Raw genomic sequence first — 19189 nt, forward strand, 5'->3', positions numbered from 1 at the left:
AAAATATTGTAATAAAAATTCTTAAAAATTAAATTTTATTTCGTCGAAATTTTTGGTATATAAAATTTAATTATCTTAGTTGTCAATGATAGAAAATAATTATTTTTCTTCAAAAAACAACTAATTTATTATTAATTTTACGACTTGGTGTACCGATACACCCAAATTTATTGGGTGTACCATAGAATTTGCCCCAACTCAATTGTGTTTACAAAAATATTTATGAAAAATCAAGATTATAAGCATTTTTCCCAGTTGATTTTTTAACACCCCACATAGCGAAAAAGAAAAGTTAAATACTACAATTGCAAAGAATACTACAAGCTATTGGAGTATTTATTTTTTAATAAGGTATCAAATGCATACGAATATTCATGAAAAATTAAGAGGCTACTACGTATATATTGGTAATATTGAATCACAGATTTGGTCATCTAATAATTGTTTATATGAAAATGGTTGTGTAAAAAAACCTCATTTCATAAAAGATTATTTTGGAAATTCAATTTCCCAAGTAGTTATGAAGTTTTTCTACACGAAGAAATCAAAAGATGTCATCAAAAATTAAAAACACCCAAAACATATGTCTAAAGAGGTACGACTATATATACATCCACACACATACTATTCTTCTCCACTGAACATTTAAATTCCAAGCATAAAGAAATCAACCACAATTATCACATAATTGGTTCCAAAACGTATTCCCCCTGTTGTGTAGCCACCTTCTTCCTTTTTTCCCTCGCTCCTTAATCCTCTTCATTTCATTTACAGGTCAGTTAAATGGTTTCTTGCCAAAGTCCAATTGTCACATAATAATCCATTGCCCCTTATTTGTGACTGCACCTCCTTGTTTGCTTATTCACACCAACCCATGATTTAAAGGCAAGTGGCACATAAATAAAATTTATAGAAGCACAATTAAGTTTTATTTCTTTGCTCCTATGACTACTAACTATAATAATAATAATAAAATAAACTAATTGACTCAATTAATAAATAAAATCATAATTTATTTAAAATGACTCTAAATGAAATACTAAACTAATAAAATATACTAAAAACTTAATTAAAAAGACTCCAAAAATGTGATATGGCGGACTATCATCAGCAACCTGAATAGAATTCGGCCATGTCGCACACCATTTATCAGACAACAAGAAACGAAAATCGTCATTAAGTGTAAGAGTAACTTTCCACCATTTATCAGACAAAATTAATACATGAACAAAAAAAGAATATAATACAACGTAAATATTATTGGCTACAAGGACTGAGTTCGATGCTCTAAGTGCTTTTTGTATTAAACAAAATCATCATTAAGTGTAAGAGGAACTTTCCACTAAAGCCCATTATACGGAAAACCCCAAAAGGCCCTTACTCAAATCCTTTTAAATAGCAGCGTGAAATCACAATTAGTTGGAAAACCCTTCTTACTCAGTACCTTAGTTTTCGCCCGGTATCGCAAAACTATTAACTGAGAATCCAATTTTTAGGGTAGCCGGAAAAACATTAGAACCATACTAAAAATTATCCTGTTTCTCGGAGTCCATTATCACAACCCTTACTCAACCGTCGGAAAACCTTTACGCAAAACTCGTCGTCTGAAACCCCCACACCGTTATCTCAAAAGTACAAAACTAGTCAATGAAGATGGAAATAAAAGCATAAGCACAAAACCGACAACGGGTCACTGGTATTCCCTCCGAGGAAGAGGAAAAGGAAAAACACATAAAGGAGAAGGAGAAGCTGCTTCTGGAGAAGGAAAATGCAAAGGCAAAGCAAAAGGAAAAGATAAAACCCGTCGACAATCAATGGACACTCAACCAGAAAAGTTTTAAAACCAAAATTCTTTTATAAAATCAAAACTGACGCCATCCGGACCCAAACTTTTAAACCTGTCACAATCCCAAATAGCTTGCTTCACCTCCACCGGTGAAAACAATTTTATTAGAGACCCTGCTTCCGCACCTGACAACTGACGAAACTGAAGACCACCCACTCCTGGCCAACGAGCACTTAGCAATTTGAAATTAGTCAAAAAATGAGTAATGATAGATGACCGAACATTATTCGCACCTTCAACATTTGCACCGTCCACCAACACCATGTTAATGGTATTATGACGTTTCCTACCGGACATAACTCCATGAATTTTTTTTGAGTTAGCATCACCCTCCTTTAACCAATTCATCCGTGATTTTTGCCAATTAATAATATTTTGAACCTTTTCCATAGAATGTAGATTAACAAACAAGTCATGTAGCTCCTTCAACTCATCTTCAGGTAATGCTGACAACTCTGCTTTCGAATCTAAAGTGGATATCTGATTTTTGACTGCCATAATCTTGCTGTCCAAATTCTTTACGTGTTGCTGGTGCCAATCCTTCAGACTAAATTTCAACATTTTCAGCTTCTCTTTCAATACATGGCCGCCCCATCCTTGACACTGAAAAGAACCCCATTTTTCTCGGACAAAATCACCATACCCTAGAAATTTCGACCAACATTTAAGCATCCGAAGCGGCCGAGGTCCCCAATTAGCTTCTTCAGTTATTAACATCAAAGGAACATGATCAGATAAGCCCCGTTGATAGGCAACTGACAATTGGACTTTGGCCAAGAAACCATTTAGCTGACCCGTAAATGGAATGGAGAGGATTAAGGAGCCAGGGAAAAAAGGAAGAAGGTGGCGCTACACAACAGGAAGGGGGGAATACGTTTTGGAACCAAAGAACAGGTAGCACACTTTTGAAGATTTCTGGGTTTTAGAGAAAGATGGCATTTCTAGAGAGAAACACAAATCAAGGTGTTAGGAGTAGATTCTACCCAAGATTTGTTGAGACATCATGAGTTTTAGTCTCTATGGAGACGATATACAATACTTACTTTTGATTGATAGAAAAATACTACATCAAAATGAAAGTGTGCTACCTGTTCTTTGGTTCCAAAACGTATTCCTCCCTTCCTGCTGTGTAGCGCCACCTTCTTCCTTTTTTCCTTGGCTCCTTAATCCTCTTCATTTCATTTACGGATCAGCTAAATGGTTTCTTGCCAAAGTCCAATTGTCGCATAATAATCCATTGCCCCTTATTTGTGGCTGCACCTCCTTGTTTGCTTATTCACACCAACCCATGATATAAAGGCAAGTGGCACATAAATAAAATCTATAGAAGCACAATTAAGTTTTATTTCTTTGCTCCTATGACTACTAACTATAATAATAATAAAATAAACTAATTGACTCAATTAATAAATAAAACTATAATTTATTTAAAATGAATCTAAGTGAAATACTAAACTAATAAAATATACTAAAAACTTAATTAAAAAGACTCCAAAAATGTGATATGACGGACTGTCATCAGCAACCTGAATAGAATTCGACCATGTCGCACACCATTTATCAGACAATAAGAAACGAAAATCATCATTAAGTATAAGAGGAACTTTCCACCATTTATCAGAAAAAATTAATACATGAACAAAAAAAATTAATACAACGTAAACATTATTTGCTACAAGGACTGAGTTCGATGCTCCAAGTGCTTTTGTATTAAACAAAATCGTCATTAAGTGTAAGAGGAACTTTCCACTAAAGCCCATTATAAGGAAAACCCCAAAAGGCCCTTACTCAAATCCTTTTAAATAGCAACGTGAAATCACAATTAGTTGGAAAACCCTGCTTACTCAGTACCTTAGTTTTCGGTATCGCAAAACTATTAACTGAGAATCCAATTTCTAGGGCAGCTGGAAAAACATCATGACCATACTAAAAAGGGTTAATGGTGCTTTACCCCCCTGTAATATAGGTCATTTTTTGTTTCCCCCCTGTAAAATATTTTTTTTGATTTACCCCCCTGTAATTTTTTTTTTTGAATACCCCCATAATAGGTCATAAAAAAACGACTTTTTTTTTTTTTGCAGAATTTTTTCGTTCTTTTATGACCTATTAGGGGGGTATTCCAAATTTTTTTTTTTTTTTACAGGGGGTAAATCAAAAAAAATATTTTACAGGGGGAAAACAAAAAATGACCTATATTACAGGGGGGTAAAACACCATTAACTCTACTAAAAATTATCCTGTTTCTCGGAGTCCATTATCACAACCCTTACTCAACCTTCGGAAAACCTTTACGCAAAACTCGCCATCTGAAACCCCCACACCGTTATCTCAGAAGTACAAAACCGATCAAGGAAGATGGAAATAAAAGCATAAGCACAGCAATAGAAGAGGGGAAGGAAAGCACAAAACTGACAACGGGTCACTCATATTCCCTCCGAGAAAGAGGAAAAGGAAAAACACAGAAAGGAGAAGGAGAAGCTGCTTCTGGAGAAGGAAAATGCAAAGGCAAAGCAAAAGGAAAAGATAAAACCCGTCGACAATCAATGGACACTCAACCCAAAAAAAATTATGGTCATAAATTCAGAGAACTTAAAGATAAGCTTATAAGAATAAAAGGATTAGGAAAAAATAGTGTGTTCTTGTTTTCCCACCGTCCTAAAGGCTTGTTGCTCGACGTCAGACAACAAGGAAAAACAGGTGAGTCTTTAAACTTAAACTTTGCATGCTACTTTTGGTATATCACTGTATTGTATGTTTTACTGTAATGGGACCCATTTTGAATTTTTACCATAATTAAACTTTGCATGCTCCTTCCGTTTTCAATAAATAAAAAAAAAAAAAAAAAGCTTTGCATGCACTCCTTTTGGTATATCACTGTATGTATAGTGTACGTTTTACTATAATGTAAACTTAAACTTTTCTTTTGAACAAGAATGTAAACTTAAACTTAATGGGACCCATTTGCAATATATCAAATGTTGATACATTTAGAGGTATTATTTGCTTATTTAACTCATGAAAATATGACTCAAACCTTTTTATAAACAAATGTTGATATAAACCTTTTTATAAAGATATGAGAATTCTGCTCTTTACTTAAATGGATTTGCTCATTCCCAAAGTAAACGAACAAAATATCTCTGTGTGAGTTAAGTCAGAGATTTACACTAGCGTAAGTTAACTTACGCAGGGCATTTTGGTCATTTACTTTGGCAATGAGCAAATCTATTTGAATAAAGCGCAGAATTCAAGATATTGATATATGCGATCGTGCTAAATTTCTTTTTGCCACATTGTTTTCCAGATTTTTGTTGGGCCATAAGTGCGGCTCAATTAATTTAAGCCATTGTTTCCTTTCATAATAATCGGAGAGCAGATATGTTTTCACCTCAATGTCTAATTGATGGATTACCTTTTCATGTTGATGATATTTTGTGGCAACCATTAATTGACCTATCAAAACCCGATCCATCAAACCCTGAGACTCCAAAGAGACAACACTATGTTCAGTCCACTTTCTTCGCTCTAAAGTTTATCCAAACAAGAGGCATTGCTTGGGATGTTGATTGTCCATACTTGGGATACTTTGATGAGAACAGAAAGTTTGAGTTTCTTTCGGTAAGCACTAATTATTAATAAATTACTGTCTATTATCGATAGGTTTTTTCTAGATTACATTTGAAGTTGTTTTTAAAATCATTTTGAATATTTTTATAGGCTGCAAAATTGAATCTGGAAGACATATTCACCATTTCAAAGAACAGGTGGTCTGTCCTTTATTTGAGACAAATTTTGGAGTCCCGCGGATGCCTGCTAGGAACCTTTAGATGCGATGAAGGCCTCTTGAGCTACAAATTTGTGCGTAACCATAACTATTTTCTACACCTTTATTAGTTCCTTTTTATTTTTTACACTAACTTTATTGTTTTTTATTTTTTACACTAACTTTATTGTTTTCTTTCTTAGCCTAAGGTATATTCTCTTACAAAAACGAAAGGAACTATTAGTAGACATTGCGTATTAATTGTTGGTGTGGGAAAGAATGAACAAGGAGAACAATATTTAGAAATTCAAACCTCGTACGGAAGTAGCTGGGGGAACAAAGGATTTGGCTTCATCAGTTTTGAAACTCTTTGTATTCAGGGCATCAAAAGGGTTCATATGTAACTAGAAAATTTCAACTTCAAAGGGTTATGTAACTTCTCAAATTGAAAAGAAAAATGTCAAAAAAAAGAAGATATTATCTACTTTTATGCATTTCTCTCTTCAAATAGAATATTTCATTTCATTTAGGCATTGAGAATTCGTATGTTATTTCATTTAGACTTTATTTGAGAGTTTGTACGAAAAGGGAGAGGGAGACTTTGGGGGAATGGGAGAGAGAAAAACAGAGAAATCTGTTTAAATTTTTTTGACTGTTTATGCAAAGAATATAATTAATAATATTTTAATTATATTAACATTGATTGAATTTAGAGAATTTCACAATTTTCGAGTTCCCCCATTGAGGAGACGTTTGAAAATGTTTATTTGAATTTATTTTATGGCATTGCGTTTCTTATAGAATAGAAATCACTAAAGTGACCTTAATAAGACTAGCATTATCAACACATTATTTAACAAGAATAAACAAAAGGAAATGAACGTAGTAACAGGCACTAAACACTATTGTCAAATACCATCTTCGATCGTTAAGTTGACAGGACAAAAATGAAGTATTCTTTGGAATTACTATTTAAAGGAATGGTGTCAATACATATGGAAGTATTTAACAGTAACCACATGAAATCGAGTTACATTGCAGATAGTGTTGCGTTTGCCTCTGCAACAAAAAAACATCATATGTAATAACTTCATTATGAAGAAATACCTACTCTCATAATTACATTCAAAACCTGGAATAGAACTCATGTCAATAGACTAGCAGCAACTACTACAGTACATAAAGAATTTCAGACTCCGTAACTCAATCACTTGAACAAGCAAATTTATAACATTAAAAAGGGGTATTGTAAAAACACAACCAGCCACAAATTAAGCATTGAATTAAAGATGATAAGGACCACTCATTGAACTTCCCAGTCGTCGGTAAAACACACACCCACTTAATTGTGAAGGCTTTAAACTCATCTTCAGAATTTATACAGGTAAAGTTGAATGAAATCAGAATAAAATTAGAAGAAAAATGATTCCTAAACATCAAAATTTTGATGTCAAATACAATGTCATTTGATTTTTTATGTATATTTTTTAGTAGTGCAAATTATAAAGGATAACATATAAGTTAAAGATAGAGATGAACACATTGTCACAAACAATGTCCTAGTTCAAACATAAACCAGTTCAAACATTTTAACAAAAGCAGGCAAGCAGCTGGTAAGAGCCTACATACCACATTCTTTGTAAATGAAAACAGAACATGGACAGATATACAATGATAAATCAATAGATTCAATTATTGACCCCATTGGCAAGGACATGCAATCAACTTAGAATGCAATTTGGTAACTTCAGCAAAGGCCTCCCATGAGGTCCCAAACTACTATCAATATCTTCCCTGCATAAAATAACAAAAACAAATCACATTTTGCATTGATTAAAACAAACACGTATAGGTATGCCATTTACAGTTTCACATGATTCATAAAACAAGGGGAGCATTACTCCTTTGCAAAATAAAATCTATTATTCCTACTTTTATAAACTTAAATATTGCTCCATTATATTCTAACATACCTCTCCAGTAAAATTGCCAGGGCCAGGAGGCGGAAATCTTTGTTGGGACTCCTTCTGTTCTTCAGCATGATTATTCCCCTTCTGGCCTTGTTCAAATTCCTCCATATATGATGGTTTGAAATCCCATCCACCTTCACTAGGCACAGAGTTTCCTCTTTCTCCCTGTCCCGGTGGTCCAAAGTTCTGCTGTGGCACATAATTTCTTCTTTCTCCTTGTCTTGGCGGGCCAAAGTTCTGCTGCGGCGCATAATTTCTTCTGTCTACTTCTCCCGGTGGTCCAAAGTTCTGCTGTGGCGCATAATTTCTTCTTTCTCCTTCTCCCAGTGGACCAAAGCTCTGCTGTGGTGGATACTGTGGCGAAGCAGGACCATAGGTTTGCTGTTGGGAATAATTTTGTGGCGCTTGAGGGGCTGAATAATTTTGTGGAGCTTGACCATAGTTTTGTTTGGGTAGATAACCTTGTGATGCTTGATCATAGCTCTGTTGGGGTGGATAACGCTGTGATGCTTGATCATAGCTTTGCTGGGGTGGAAAACGCTGCGATGTTGAATCAATCCGGATATTTGGTTGTTGTTGGCCAATGTTTTGTTGTGGAGGAATGTGTGATGCTTGGCCATGGTTCTGTTGAGGTGGAAAATTTTGTGGAGGTCCATAGTTTCTACCATCCCTTGGCATGGAATCCCGATTGTTGTAAGAGGGATTCCCTCGATTGTTAGGCAATTGATTATTTTGCCGATAGTCTCGTCTTCCTCCTAGATTTCTCCCAAATTGTACTGGTGGAGGTCGAGGGATGATTTGTCCTTCAATGTACTGATCTCCTGTATCACACACCGAAAGTTGCTCTCAAATAACTTCTCATGATCAAATTTGCAGCTTAGTATTTAAGAAATCATAAATAAAATTGCTTGCATTTTTAAACTAGCAATGAATAGCTTCAATCAATTAACCATAATGCGAGAGACGATAAATCCATAAGCAAAATTCTTACCTCCATACTGCTTGTTCACAGGGTCAATGTAAGAATCTGGCAACACAAAGATAACTCCGGGAATACCTGTTGAAAAGCACAACAATCCAAAATCATTTTCTATTGTCTCAACTAAACAAGGTCAAAGAAATCTAAGGGCACGTTTGTAATATCTTTTTTTTGTTTTTTTAAGAATGATTTATATAATGAATCATTTATTGGCTGTAATTTTTTAAAGAAAGCTTCAAATGAAAAATTGGTTTACAATTTATCTTAAAAAGTCATTTTAAGTGTTCCATCCTTTGGCTATGTCAAAATTACTTTATTTAATTTATAACAAATGAGTTTGAAATAATTTCTACTCTTTTGAATAACTTTACATAAAAATCATTTTTAGAAATACAAGGTAAAAATCACTTTTTTTATTTCTAATCTATAACAAAAACAGGCCCTTCAAAACAAATACCTTCAAATTTCTTGGACTCTTCTTCAGTCATAACAGCTTGAAATCCAGTGTAAGTGGTTGTACTGCAAGCATAAATCTTCTTCTTCGCCTCTTCCACACTAAAAATTCACACATACAAAATTAAACAATTTTTCCATAATCTTAAACTTTCAAAATTAAATTTTGTATTGATAATAATAAAAAACCAAAACCTGATATTGAGACCCTTGGCACAAGTTTCTTCATAAATACGAATCATTTCTTCAGGTGGAGGTTTGTTATCTCTGGGAAAATCACAAACGAAGAGCCAGTGATTGTAATCGCAACCTTCGAAGAGGATGGTGTCAGGACCAATCTCTGGACTGAGTTCTGATGTCTCTCCGTAGCGAGAAGACAAGAGAGAAATCGAGGTTGATCTGAATGAACGGGATTGAATGCCGTCGACTACGTTTGGGGATTTCGAAAGTGAAAAATGTGATGAAATAGAACCGGTAATTGGGACCGAAAGCGAAGTCGCAGTAGCTGAGAAGGAGTGGTGGATGCCGGAGAGTGATCTCAGGCTACGGCGGAGGAGAATTAGCGACGATGCCATGGCGGTGGTTGTAGAGAGTAAGGGTTTTGGTGAAAGTAGGGTTTTGAGAGGCTTCGTAAAATGAAATGCTGATACAAGTATATCTGACGATGCCATGGCGGTTCGACCGGTTACTAAACCGGGTTTTTTTTTGTATTGTTGGGCTTACTCGTGGATATTCCATATCATTTAATTGTGTTAATCCTCTAGTTTTTTTTTTGTTTTTTTTTTATTTTTTTTTTAGATAGACGAAATGGCAAAACAATTATAAATTCACACACATACGTGGAGGAGTTATCGGAATTCGAACCCCGATCATGGCATCTGACCTAACAATTTCGGCATTTTTGCCAATTGAACTAGGACGTCTGGATCAATAATCCTCTAGTTATTAGGTAACGTAGGGGTATGATAACATATGTTTAGTTGGAAAGTAATTAAAATTTGATTAAAAATTGTTCTATCTAAAAATCAAAATCGTCTCAATAATTCGTCCCATTGGACGCATTAAGTTTTTTTTTTAAAAGAATATTTGGACTTTTGTTTTTGAAATAAAATAATTTGGACGTACTTAGTGTCATGCTTTATATTTGCATTTTCAAAACTACTATCTCTGGTCATATATATAAGTAAAGAATAATTTTTTTTTTTAGGTTCATTGAATAATTAATGTATATATTATTTATAATATATAACAAATACATTAGTTATTCAAAAAACGTAAAAAAAAAATTTTTTTTGCTCATATGAGACCAGAGAAAGTATATTAATAGATAAAATAGAAAATGAAGATGGTTTTAACCCATTAATCATAACAAATACATCTCTTTGGTCGAGTATAACAAATATTTTTTTTAATTACCATGATATTGGTACGAAGTTTCCACTGTTGTTTAGTGGTGACTAATCTACGTTGTAGAATTTGTGGGATATACAAGACGGGTTCTCCCCTTCCAATCGAATTTTTTTTCCATGCGCTCAGCAGTAATCGAACCCCTGACCACATGTTTAAGGGGTTAAAGTCCCTTACCACTTAGAACAATCCATCAAAGGGTCCAAATCCCATACCACTTAGACCAATATACAGTTGGCATATACAAATACATTTATACTTGCAAAAATATATGTTTATTAAGACTAATAAGTTGTATACTTAAGCAGAAAAAAATTGTAAACATAAATTTTAAGCTTAATTACATTTTTTATTCCATTATTTTTATCCGTTCAATGAGTTGGTCCCTCTATTTGTGGGATGGACCAAAACTTATGTATTTTAAAATAAGAGAGCTAAAATCGTACTTAAACCTAAAATTTATTGTAAAAGTTATTTGATATGTAAAAATTGACGAATTAAAATTCAATCTATATGAGATGAGTGATTTCATCAATTTTCTTTACACCTTTCCTTGCCAATAGGTTAAGAGAATAATTATGTTAGTTTTCTTGCCTTAATTGTCTGATCAATTGACACATTTCGCTTTTCTCTAACTGATTTATTGATTTCACTTTTATAATTTGGCTTTTCTTCAATTGGTATCATATCATTACCATTTCATTAAAATCAACATTGTACTCGAGGTTGAAGTTAGGACAATATTGTTGAGTGACATTAGTATCTTTTTGAGTGGCCTCCAAGTCAAGTGAACATTCCACTTGAACAAAAAAACATCTGCTTGGATCCCAAAAACACCATCTTAGAGCAACTCCAGCGCTGGTTATTTTACCACTGTCCACCAGCTGTAATAACAAAACGAAATAAGAGTATCATAACATTACCATTTCATCAAATCAAACATGTTCTCAAGTTTGTGCAAAATGTCACCTTTCATTGTGAGGAAAGAAATAAAGGCCAATGCTCTCACTATTTGTTCCACATTTTGCGAAACTCACCAGCCACGCATCTGATCTTTGAAGCAATTCTGCATCTAGCACTTCAGGCAGACGCTTTGTCACCTCATGAACTTTAGGGCATGCTAAATTGGACAAATGGCCAATTAGTCCAGTGAATTTATCATTTCTAAACTTCAGACAATGCTTTCGCCGTAGCAGTTAACAAATCCATTAATTCCAAAAGACTAACAGAAGTCACAAAAAAAAAATATCTTAGCTCCATATTGGATCAACAACAATTGCACATTGCTCCTCACTAGAATCAACTTCACCATTTTCTGAATCTGAAGTGTCTTGATCAGGATAATCTATGTCTATTACCTCTTCTTCACAGTCATCACAAAGCCAAAAAACCTCATATGTAAAAATCACAGGCCCATCTAAACAATACCCGAAAAGGAGAAGTTGAAGTGTATAAGGTGAAACAACATTTAAGAATGTGAAACTACAAATTTATAAAATGCAAAATCTTCATATGTAGAAAAACATGATGGGAAAAATAAAATTAAAATAGCATGCGAAAATCTATATTTCTGATGCAGAAATGGAACAAAATAGTGTTTTTTAAAAACAGACATCTGATAATTTGCCAAAACGTATCGATGGCATATTGAGTATGACGCAGGACAAAATTTCAAGCATCGGTGCTTCAAAGATGGAAGCTCATGGTATTATTAATACAAATGAGTTGTTCACCAACTAAAAATAAAATAAAAATTGAACCGTGATATTCACAGTGATTTTCTCTTACAAAATAGATGCATTGGAAACATCGGCAAATGATACAAAACATCACAGACCTCCATCTAAATGATGTTTTAGATTACATATTACCTTATTTTTGTCTTTAGAATTCACCTTCAAAACCAATACAAACTTAAAAGCATGTCCATATGACCAAAAAATAGATGCATCTGTTACTTAAGTGTGATGATTTAAACCTGCTAAAATCATAAATTACCATGCATATCTACTAAAATATAAAATTTTATTTCTGCTTTATATAACAAATTAGGATGGAAAAGAAACAAAAAAGGTTCAGGGTATTGATGCGAAGTAATGTGTATTGCTTCAATTTTCTTTGGAGTCACATTTCCAGATATAAATAGAAGTGGTTGCATCTTGCATGTGCAGCAAGATGCAATAGAATAGATGGAAAGAGTAAATAACAAGTACCTATGCAGAGCATATACTTCACATTTGTTGCAATATACCAATGCCTCTTTAAAGCCTACATCCCTACACGTAAGACAAACAGATACCTGCAACAAGTTAGCAAAGTATTAATGCAGTGATTCATAAAAGGTATGTAACAACAGAAAAGCACATATTTTAACAAAATAAAGTGCAATTTTATTCGATGCTTTCATTGGAAATCAGAAAATAAGAAATACCTGAGGCAATATAGTTGACCCTGACTCAGTGGCAAGAACATCCATCTCCACATTACCTTGAGAGCTCCCATCTTCAGTTTCGGTTTCAGCACTGACCTCTGAAGCGACATCAATCTCCATCGAGACTGATGGTAGTAGTTCAATATTTGTTTCCTTGGTAGGATGTTTGCTCTCATAATATGCTACAGCTTCCGATACTTGAGGTTCAATTTCAGTATGTAAACCAAGTTCAGTTGGGGTTTCAAAACTGGACAGTGATGCATCTGGCGGTACAGTTGCAGGTGGCTCTACGACTATTTCTACCGCTGCAGAATCAGAATTCACATCTACAGTTTTGTTGTTGGTAATAGAACAGACAGGATCGTGCTTATTATAAACATAGTCTTCCGGCTTTCAATGTGGTAAGTTCCTTTTACTAGCAAAGTCTTTTGTCGTTTGATGTTTTTTTAGCAGCATAGGTTCCGGCGTTGGATGTGATAAGTGCCTGTTATCAGCAAAGGGTGGCATCGTTTGATGTGGAAAGTGTCTATTATCAGCATAGGGTGCCAGCATTTGATGTGGTAAGTGCCTGTTATCAGTAAAGGGTGACAGCGTTTTATTTGGCAACTGTATGTTACCAACATATGGCACCGGCATTTGATGTGTTACCTGCCTATTATGAAAAATAGCTGTCGACGTTTGATGTGGTAACTGCATGTTATCAGCATATTGTATCACCCTTTGTTGGTAATTGAAGTTAAATTGCCCCTGACAAAAATCATTGAATGGCATATAATTCTGACCACCTCTACAATTGTTTTGAAAATTTCCATTCTGCAAATAAGCATTCAAACATGAAGCAATGTGTTAGATATAAAACCAATCATGTCTTTCACCTAAAAACTTAAGCGTTTAAAATGATTGATTCATGACATAGTTAATAGATTACTATCGTGGCAACATTCAGAAACAACTACCTCGACTTTCTTGCAATAATGTTCAAACACCAAACCATTTGAATAATTCTATCATTGAGAAACGAACTAAATCACTTAAATCACATTTAACTTCTAAACTAGTCCCAGTTTTGAAATACATTCACATTGAGATTCAACTAAAAATGTTGGAATATTATCACTATGATCACAAGTCCCCACAGAAAGAATCTTACATTTCGACATTTATACAAACATCTTCTTTTTGGATAAGTTAATACAAGCATTTTCATTTACATATTATGATAGTTATGATATTGTTGTTGATATAGTAATCTGACACTAAAACATTGTTAAAAAAAAATCTGACACTAAAACACATCTAACTTTAGACAAATCATTCACCAAACTTCACAGTACAAAGAGACATAAAGTCAACCTGTTTCTAATAGAGCAATTCCGGTTAACATACAGCCTTGGATGAATTCAACTATAACCATCAACCTACCATATTTTTCTTCTTTTACGCAGAGTGAAGAATAAGAGTGGCTACTTTTAAAAGAACCGAAAACAGCAATTACAACAACCAATATTCGTATCATGCACCCCAAAAACCCCACTTGCAGGAAGCATTGCAATTTACAGGCTTATTAAAAATCTAAAATATCATCAGATATCTATTGAGGTCTTGAAGATTACACAAAAACTACAAACAATGCTAACATCACAGATGCATCCAAATCAACGCACTTAGTCTTGAATAGCAAGCAACTATCCAAAACAAAATCTCCAAACCAAACAAGAAGCATTCACTGCTTAGAAACCCTTTCGAAACCCCAATATGAATATCAAATGAAATTTTATAGGTCACACCAAAACCACCAAGTATAATGCTAACCTTACAGCAGCTACATCTAAGTAAAAAAAGGTCAATCTTTTTATTCTATTTTATCATAGGCTAATTTGCATATTTAACACTTTTTTTTTTTTTTTGAGATTTAGCACTTACTTACAAGGAGGAGCAGAAGTGGGAGTGTTGTTCTTTGTCAAATAATGTTGTTTTGTAGGATACTAATGCAGATACTTCAATTTGATCCAGCTAAAGGCTATTCAGTTAAAATACCCTGATAGTCGTTGTCGCATGATGACTAACAGGCTCATGCCCCCTTTACAAATATCATTTAGAACAAAGTGGTACCTTTCAAAGTTCCGCTTTTCATGCAGTGGCGGAGCCACATAGGTGTGAGGGGATTCACATGAATCTTCTGAATTTTAGAAAGTTTCACCAATTTTATTTTTATTTTTTGATATATTGAACCCTCTAAAATTATAATTTTGCACCTAACCCACACAATTTCTGTCAACTCACTCGAGTCACTTTGTTTTTTTATCTTGACTTCATTTTATTAATTCGATGGAGTATAGCTGACAATTTCTCTACTTCTTTTCTTTTTCTTGATTGCCAGTTTGACACTTAATTAAGAGTATAATTAAATTTCTACTTGAGTCTAAATGTGCATATGAGAATCGTACCATTGTCCTCATTTTTGTCATTCTAATAAAAAAATGTTCCATTCTATATTGTTTTACAGTATAAATAAAAAATCAATTTTTCCCTTTCAATGATTTCATTTGATTACTAGCATGAAGAATAGTTTTCTTTATCTCTCATTACATTTCCCTCTTAGTTTTTTCTTGTTGTTTTAAAGTATTAGCCAAAAGATGGACACTACCGTGCCCACCTATCTGCCATTCTTTATAATCTCAATAATGATAGTGGAAGAAAATTCAATCCAATTAGTCACTCTCTTCATTCCTTGCTTGCAGGATACTTTCTTTTCAGATTTAAAATCTTTGCAACCCCATCTATGCATTACAGTGGCTTATGGCAATATATTACACACCGAGGTTCTTTATATTCCTCCTTTTGGTAAGTCATCCATTCATTCTTCTTATTATCAGCACCAGCGTTCCCGTATGCATGCTCTTTTTATCGCGATAACGTTAATGCGTGCAAACTATGTATGCTCTTTTATCCCCTTTGTATGTTGTTATAGATAAATAAAGCATATGAATCTAATGCTAAAATTTACTTGAAATTATCTCAGGGACGGTCAACATTCACCCTAGCCTTTTGCCACTATATCGTGGTGCTGCTCCTGTTCAAAGAGCATTTCAGGTCAACCTCATCTCTTTAATTCTGAATTCTGAAAGCTTTTATACCTTTTGTGTAACTAGCTTATTTTGGATTAATATATTCATCTTTTTTTTTTTGAAGGAGGGTTAGATTCATCTGTATACTAGGATGGTGTTAAAGAAACCGGAGTATAGTTAGCATTCACTATTCGTGCACTCGATGCTGGACCTATCATTGCTACTGAAACAATTCAAGTTTATGACTATATAAAGCTATAGTTTTCGCTTGTCTTGTTTGCTACAAAATAAAAGGTCTGGAGGCACACGGCCTTTTCTTTGTTTTGGCACTCTACATGTGCTATTATCGGTGTTTTTATTAATGAATTTTCGCTTACGAAAAAGAAAAAAGCAATTTTGAAAATGGAATGTTTCAATTGGTGGTTTCAATGAATAATTACGAGTACTGCTGCATATTATATTGAGGGTTGTGCTGCTTTGTTTGTATTAATTTTATTCATTGAGTACTTCTGCATATTATTCTGATCATGTACCTATTATTGCTACTGAATCAGTTCATATCTTTATTTGACACAGCAGGATCTAAACTTCTGATCAGGGAACTTCCATCCATATTTGATGGATCAGCAAGAGTGAAGGCACATCAGAATATAAGGCTACATTGGCACCAAAGGTAGTGTTGGTTTTGATTATATTACTCAGAAGGGAAGAAGAAATGATTTTCCTATCGATATTGTTAGTTCAAAACATATATCAGATCCTCCATTGCTTTTGCTGCCCAATGTTACTTGCTAGACTTTTAGGAATCTTTTCTATTTATGAAACCACATTGATGGCTCAAAAATGCAACAAGGTTATTCCATCTCTTTACATTTACATGACAATAATATAAGTTCCTTTAAGACAATCATTCATAAACTACATTTGGCTAACTTTTAGCCACTGTATTCCTGACAAAAAATTGTAAATGAGATGAAAAGGAGCAATTCAAGTGTTCACCAAGAACGCTAAACAAATTATATCGTAATTAATGCTAGGATGTGGGTACACCTTGTGTTCTTGGTGAACACACCTAATAAGGTACATATTAGGTGCAAGAGCTGTGAGAGATCAACAGGTATGCTAAATGAAAGGCTTGAACTTATTGTTTGTTTTGAATTTTTTCGCTGATAAAAGAATTGGTTAGAGTTAAAAAAACATGACATGTGGAAACAAACCAGACGAACTGGCAATCAATTCTTTTGTTTTAATTGTATTCAAGTTTCTCATTTTCTTCGGTCATTTTATACGATATCTGGATAACTATCATCTTTGTATTCTTTTATTTTAGCACATGCACTATTTTAACACAAACAATAACCAGATATGTTGGAAGTCAAGTTTTGGTGCACCAGAAAGTCATTGTATTTCTTGACAAAATCAAACTAACATTTGTTTTAAGTGTACTTTTCTAGTGCTTTTATAGTGCTTCTCTACGATGTTCAAATATCACTACTATTGGATTAAAGGAATCAACGAGTTAAAGTTCAGGGTTCGAAACATGGCAAAGGAGAAAATACTTAACTAATCCCCTCGTGTGTTGGCCGCTAACATTTTCAACCAGATTTTTCAGCTACAACCATCTCACATAGTCTTGCTTGAAGTGCCCGTAGTCCCATATTAGTCTGTTTTTATTAAGATGTACTCTCGTTTGGGTTATATATGGGTCAGGTTTTATGTCCCCCCAATCTCTGTATCTCTATGTTTTAATTTTGTTTTGCCAACAAAAAAAAATAAAATTAGACGTTAATAAAAAAGTGTTGTTTATAACTTTATATTGACCTGCTCAAAGTGCCACTTTAATTAATACTCGCAATACTCACGACGGCACTGGTTGTACTTATCATGCATAGCAGCAGAGTTGGCAAAAGTACAACTAAACTTTTCTTGCGAGTTAAGGTTTCTTGCTAAGGAGAAACTTTTTATAAAATAATATTTTCTTGAAAGCAATACTCATCTTCCAATATTTTCTTGCTAAGGAGACCACTTTTTATATTTCAGTTGAACTTCTTTTTTATATTTCATTTGAAATCAATTATTGTAGTAACCTTGTTCTCTTCATCATTCGTTGGTTTTATCTTTACCAGCCTCAACCAAATTATATCTGGCTGCCCATTTAACCTAGTCTCTTGCTTGGAAAAAGATATTGTCTCTTTGTTGATCCAATGTTGGACTATCATTTAAAGGAAAACATTCAGATGGGAGAGTAATTCCTTTTGTGCCTTGGTTACCAAATTATTCAGTGAATTCTCAAATCAACGATTACTTGACTAGAGCTTAATACATATTAATGGTAACAATTATTCTTGATATTATTAATGATTGTTGTGTCACTCTGTTTTAAGGAAAAGTATGCCTTAAAATATGCTGCTCGTATGGAGTACTTTCACTTATAAACGACCGCATATATGTGGCCCTTGTTTGAGATGCGGACGGTGTTCATGTTGGTTGACATACCTGCACGTCTTGTTAGAACTCTCCTTGGTCCTGAAAAGATAATTGGTGCATCATGCAAGAAGCCAGACAAGCACATCAAGCATGGTTCGATGGTGCTGATTACATCAGCAGTGGTGGTGTATATCCCACTAATACAAAGGCAAAGAATCACACTAGGCTTAGACGGGTTGATGGAGGTGTGCAAGGCCTCTAAACTGCCTGTACTAATATAAAAAAAAATAAAATGATACCTTCTTTGAGCTTAATATCTTTGTTCTATTGAGCTTCTGCTTCACCTTGTGTTTCAAGAACCTCAATAGTTTATGTCAGAACCTCAATAGTTCAGCGTTCTCCATTTTATCTTCATTTTTATTAGCAATCCTCTGTTCACTTCAATACAACTTTTGTATTCATGCTTGATAGACATGCATTCCCATATATCTTTCGCTGTATCAATACTTGCACATAATTGTATATCCTTCTCAGATAAAGAATGGTATAGATAAAATTTTGAGCTTCACAGAATGTTTGAAATAATTGTTTCCAGACAGTGTATTTTATGTTGTCAAGTTTGGGAGGGATCCCATCCTACAAAAACTTTACTGGAAGTAGACAGACATGTTTGAAACTTTGGATAATTGGAACCAACGTGAATCTCAGATGAAACTATGTTATGCTTAAGTATGCTCTTGTTTATTAATCATTTCATTTCACAATGCTCAAGAGTAGTTTGGATTTAATATGAAGCATTGAAGTTCAGGATCTAGATAAAATGAAATCCTTATCCTGTTTTTCCT

General features: G+C 34.0%; 2 protein-coding genes and 1 long non-coding RNA gene across 4 annotated transcripts; 1 reads left to right on the forward strand and 2 right to left on the reverse strand.

The window, feature by feature from the left end:
- The first annotated feature begins 5399 nt into the window (after window positions 1–5399).
- LOC11442056 (uncharacterized) lies at window positions 5400–6008 on the forward strand. The gene is made up of 3 exons (XR_003009209.2): window positions 5400–5464; window positions 5564–5704; window positions 5813–6008. It is a non-coding gene; the product is annotated as an uncharacterized lncRNA (long non-coding RNA).
- A 1084-nt stretch (window positions 6009–7092) lies between these two features.
- LOC11429212 (multiple organellar RNA editing factor 1, mitochondrial) lies at window positions 7093–9697 on the reverse strand. Its single transcript, XM_003592919.4, has 5 exons — window positions 9207–9697; window positions 9016–9113; window positions 8571–8636; window positions 7583–8400; window positions 7093–7403 (listed from the first exon to the last, which is right to left on the reverse strand). Exons 1-5 carry the CDS (start codon window positions 9680–9682, stop codon window positions 7392–7394), a joined length of 1470 nt encoding a protein of 489 aa, XP_003592967.1. The 5' UTR covers window positions 9683–9697; the 3' UTR covers window positions 7093–7391.
- A 1716-nt stretch (window positions 9698–11413) lies between these two features.
- LOC120578106 (uncharacterized) lies at window positions 11414–13344 on the reverse strand. Of its 2 annotated transcripts, XM_039830196.1 has the most exons (3): window positions 12850–13344; window positions 12632–12717; window positions 11414–11640 (listed from the first exon to the last, which is right to left on the reverse strand). In XM_039830196.1, exons 1-3 carry the CDS (start codon window positions 12967–12969, stop codon window positions 11583–11585), a joined length of 264 nt encoding a protein of 87 aa, XP_039686130.1. In that variant the 5' UTR covers window positions 12970–13344; the 3' UTR covers window positions 11414–11582. The 2 variants fall into 2 exon arrangements, with proteins under 2 accessions (XP_039686130.1, XP_039686129.1); XM_039830195.1 differs by lacking the exon at window positions 11414–11640 and having other exon boundaries at window positions 11735–12717.
- Window positions 13345–19189: the final 5845 nt, after the last annotated feature.

Source organism: Medicago truncatula, chromosome 2, assembly GCF_003473485.1.
Source record: "Medicago truncatula cultivar Jemalong A17 chromosome 2, MtrunA17r5.0-ANR, whole genome shotgun sequence".
In the NCBI taxonomy this organism is placed as follows: domain Eukaryota; kingdom Viridiplantae; phylum Streptophyta; class Magnoliopsida; order Fabales; family Fabaceae; genus Medicago; species Medicago truncatula.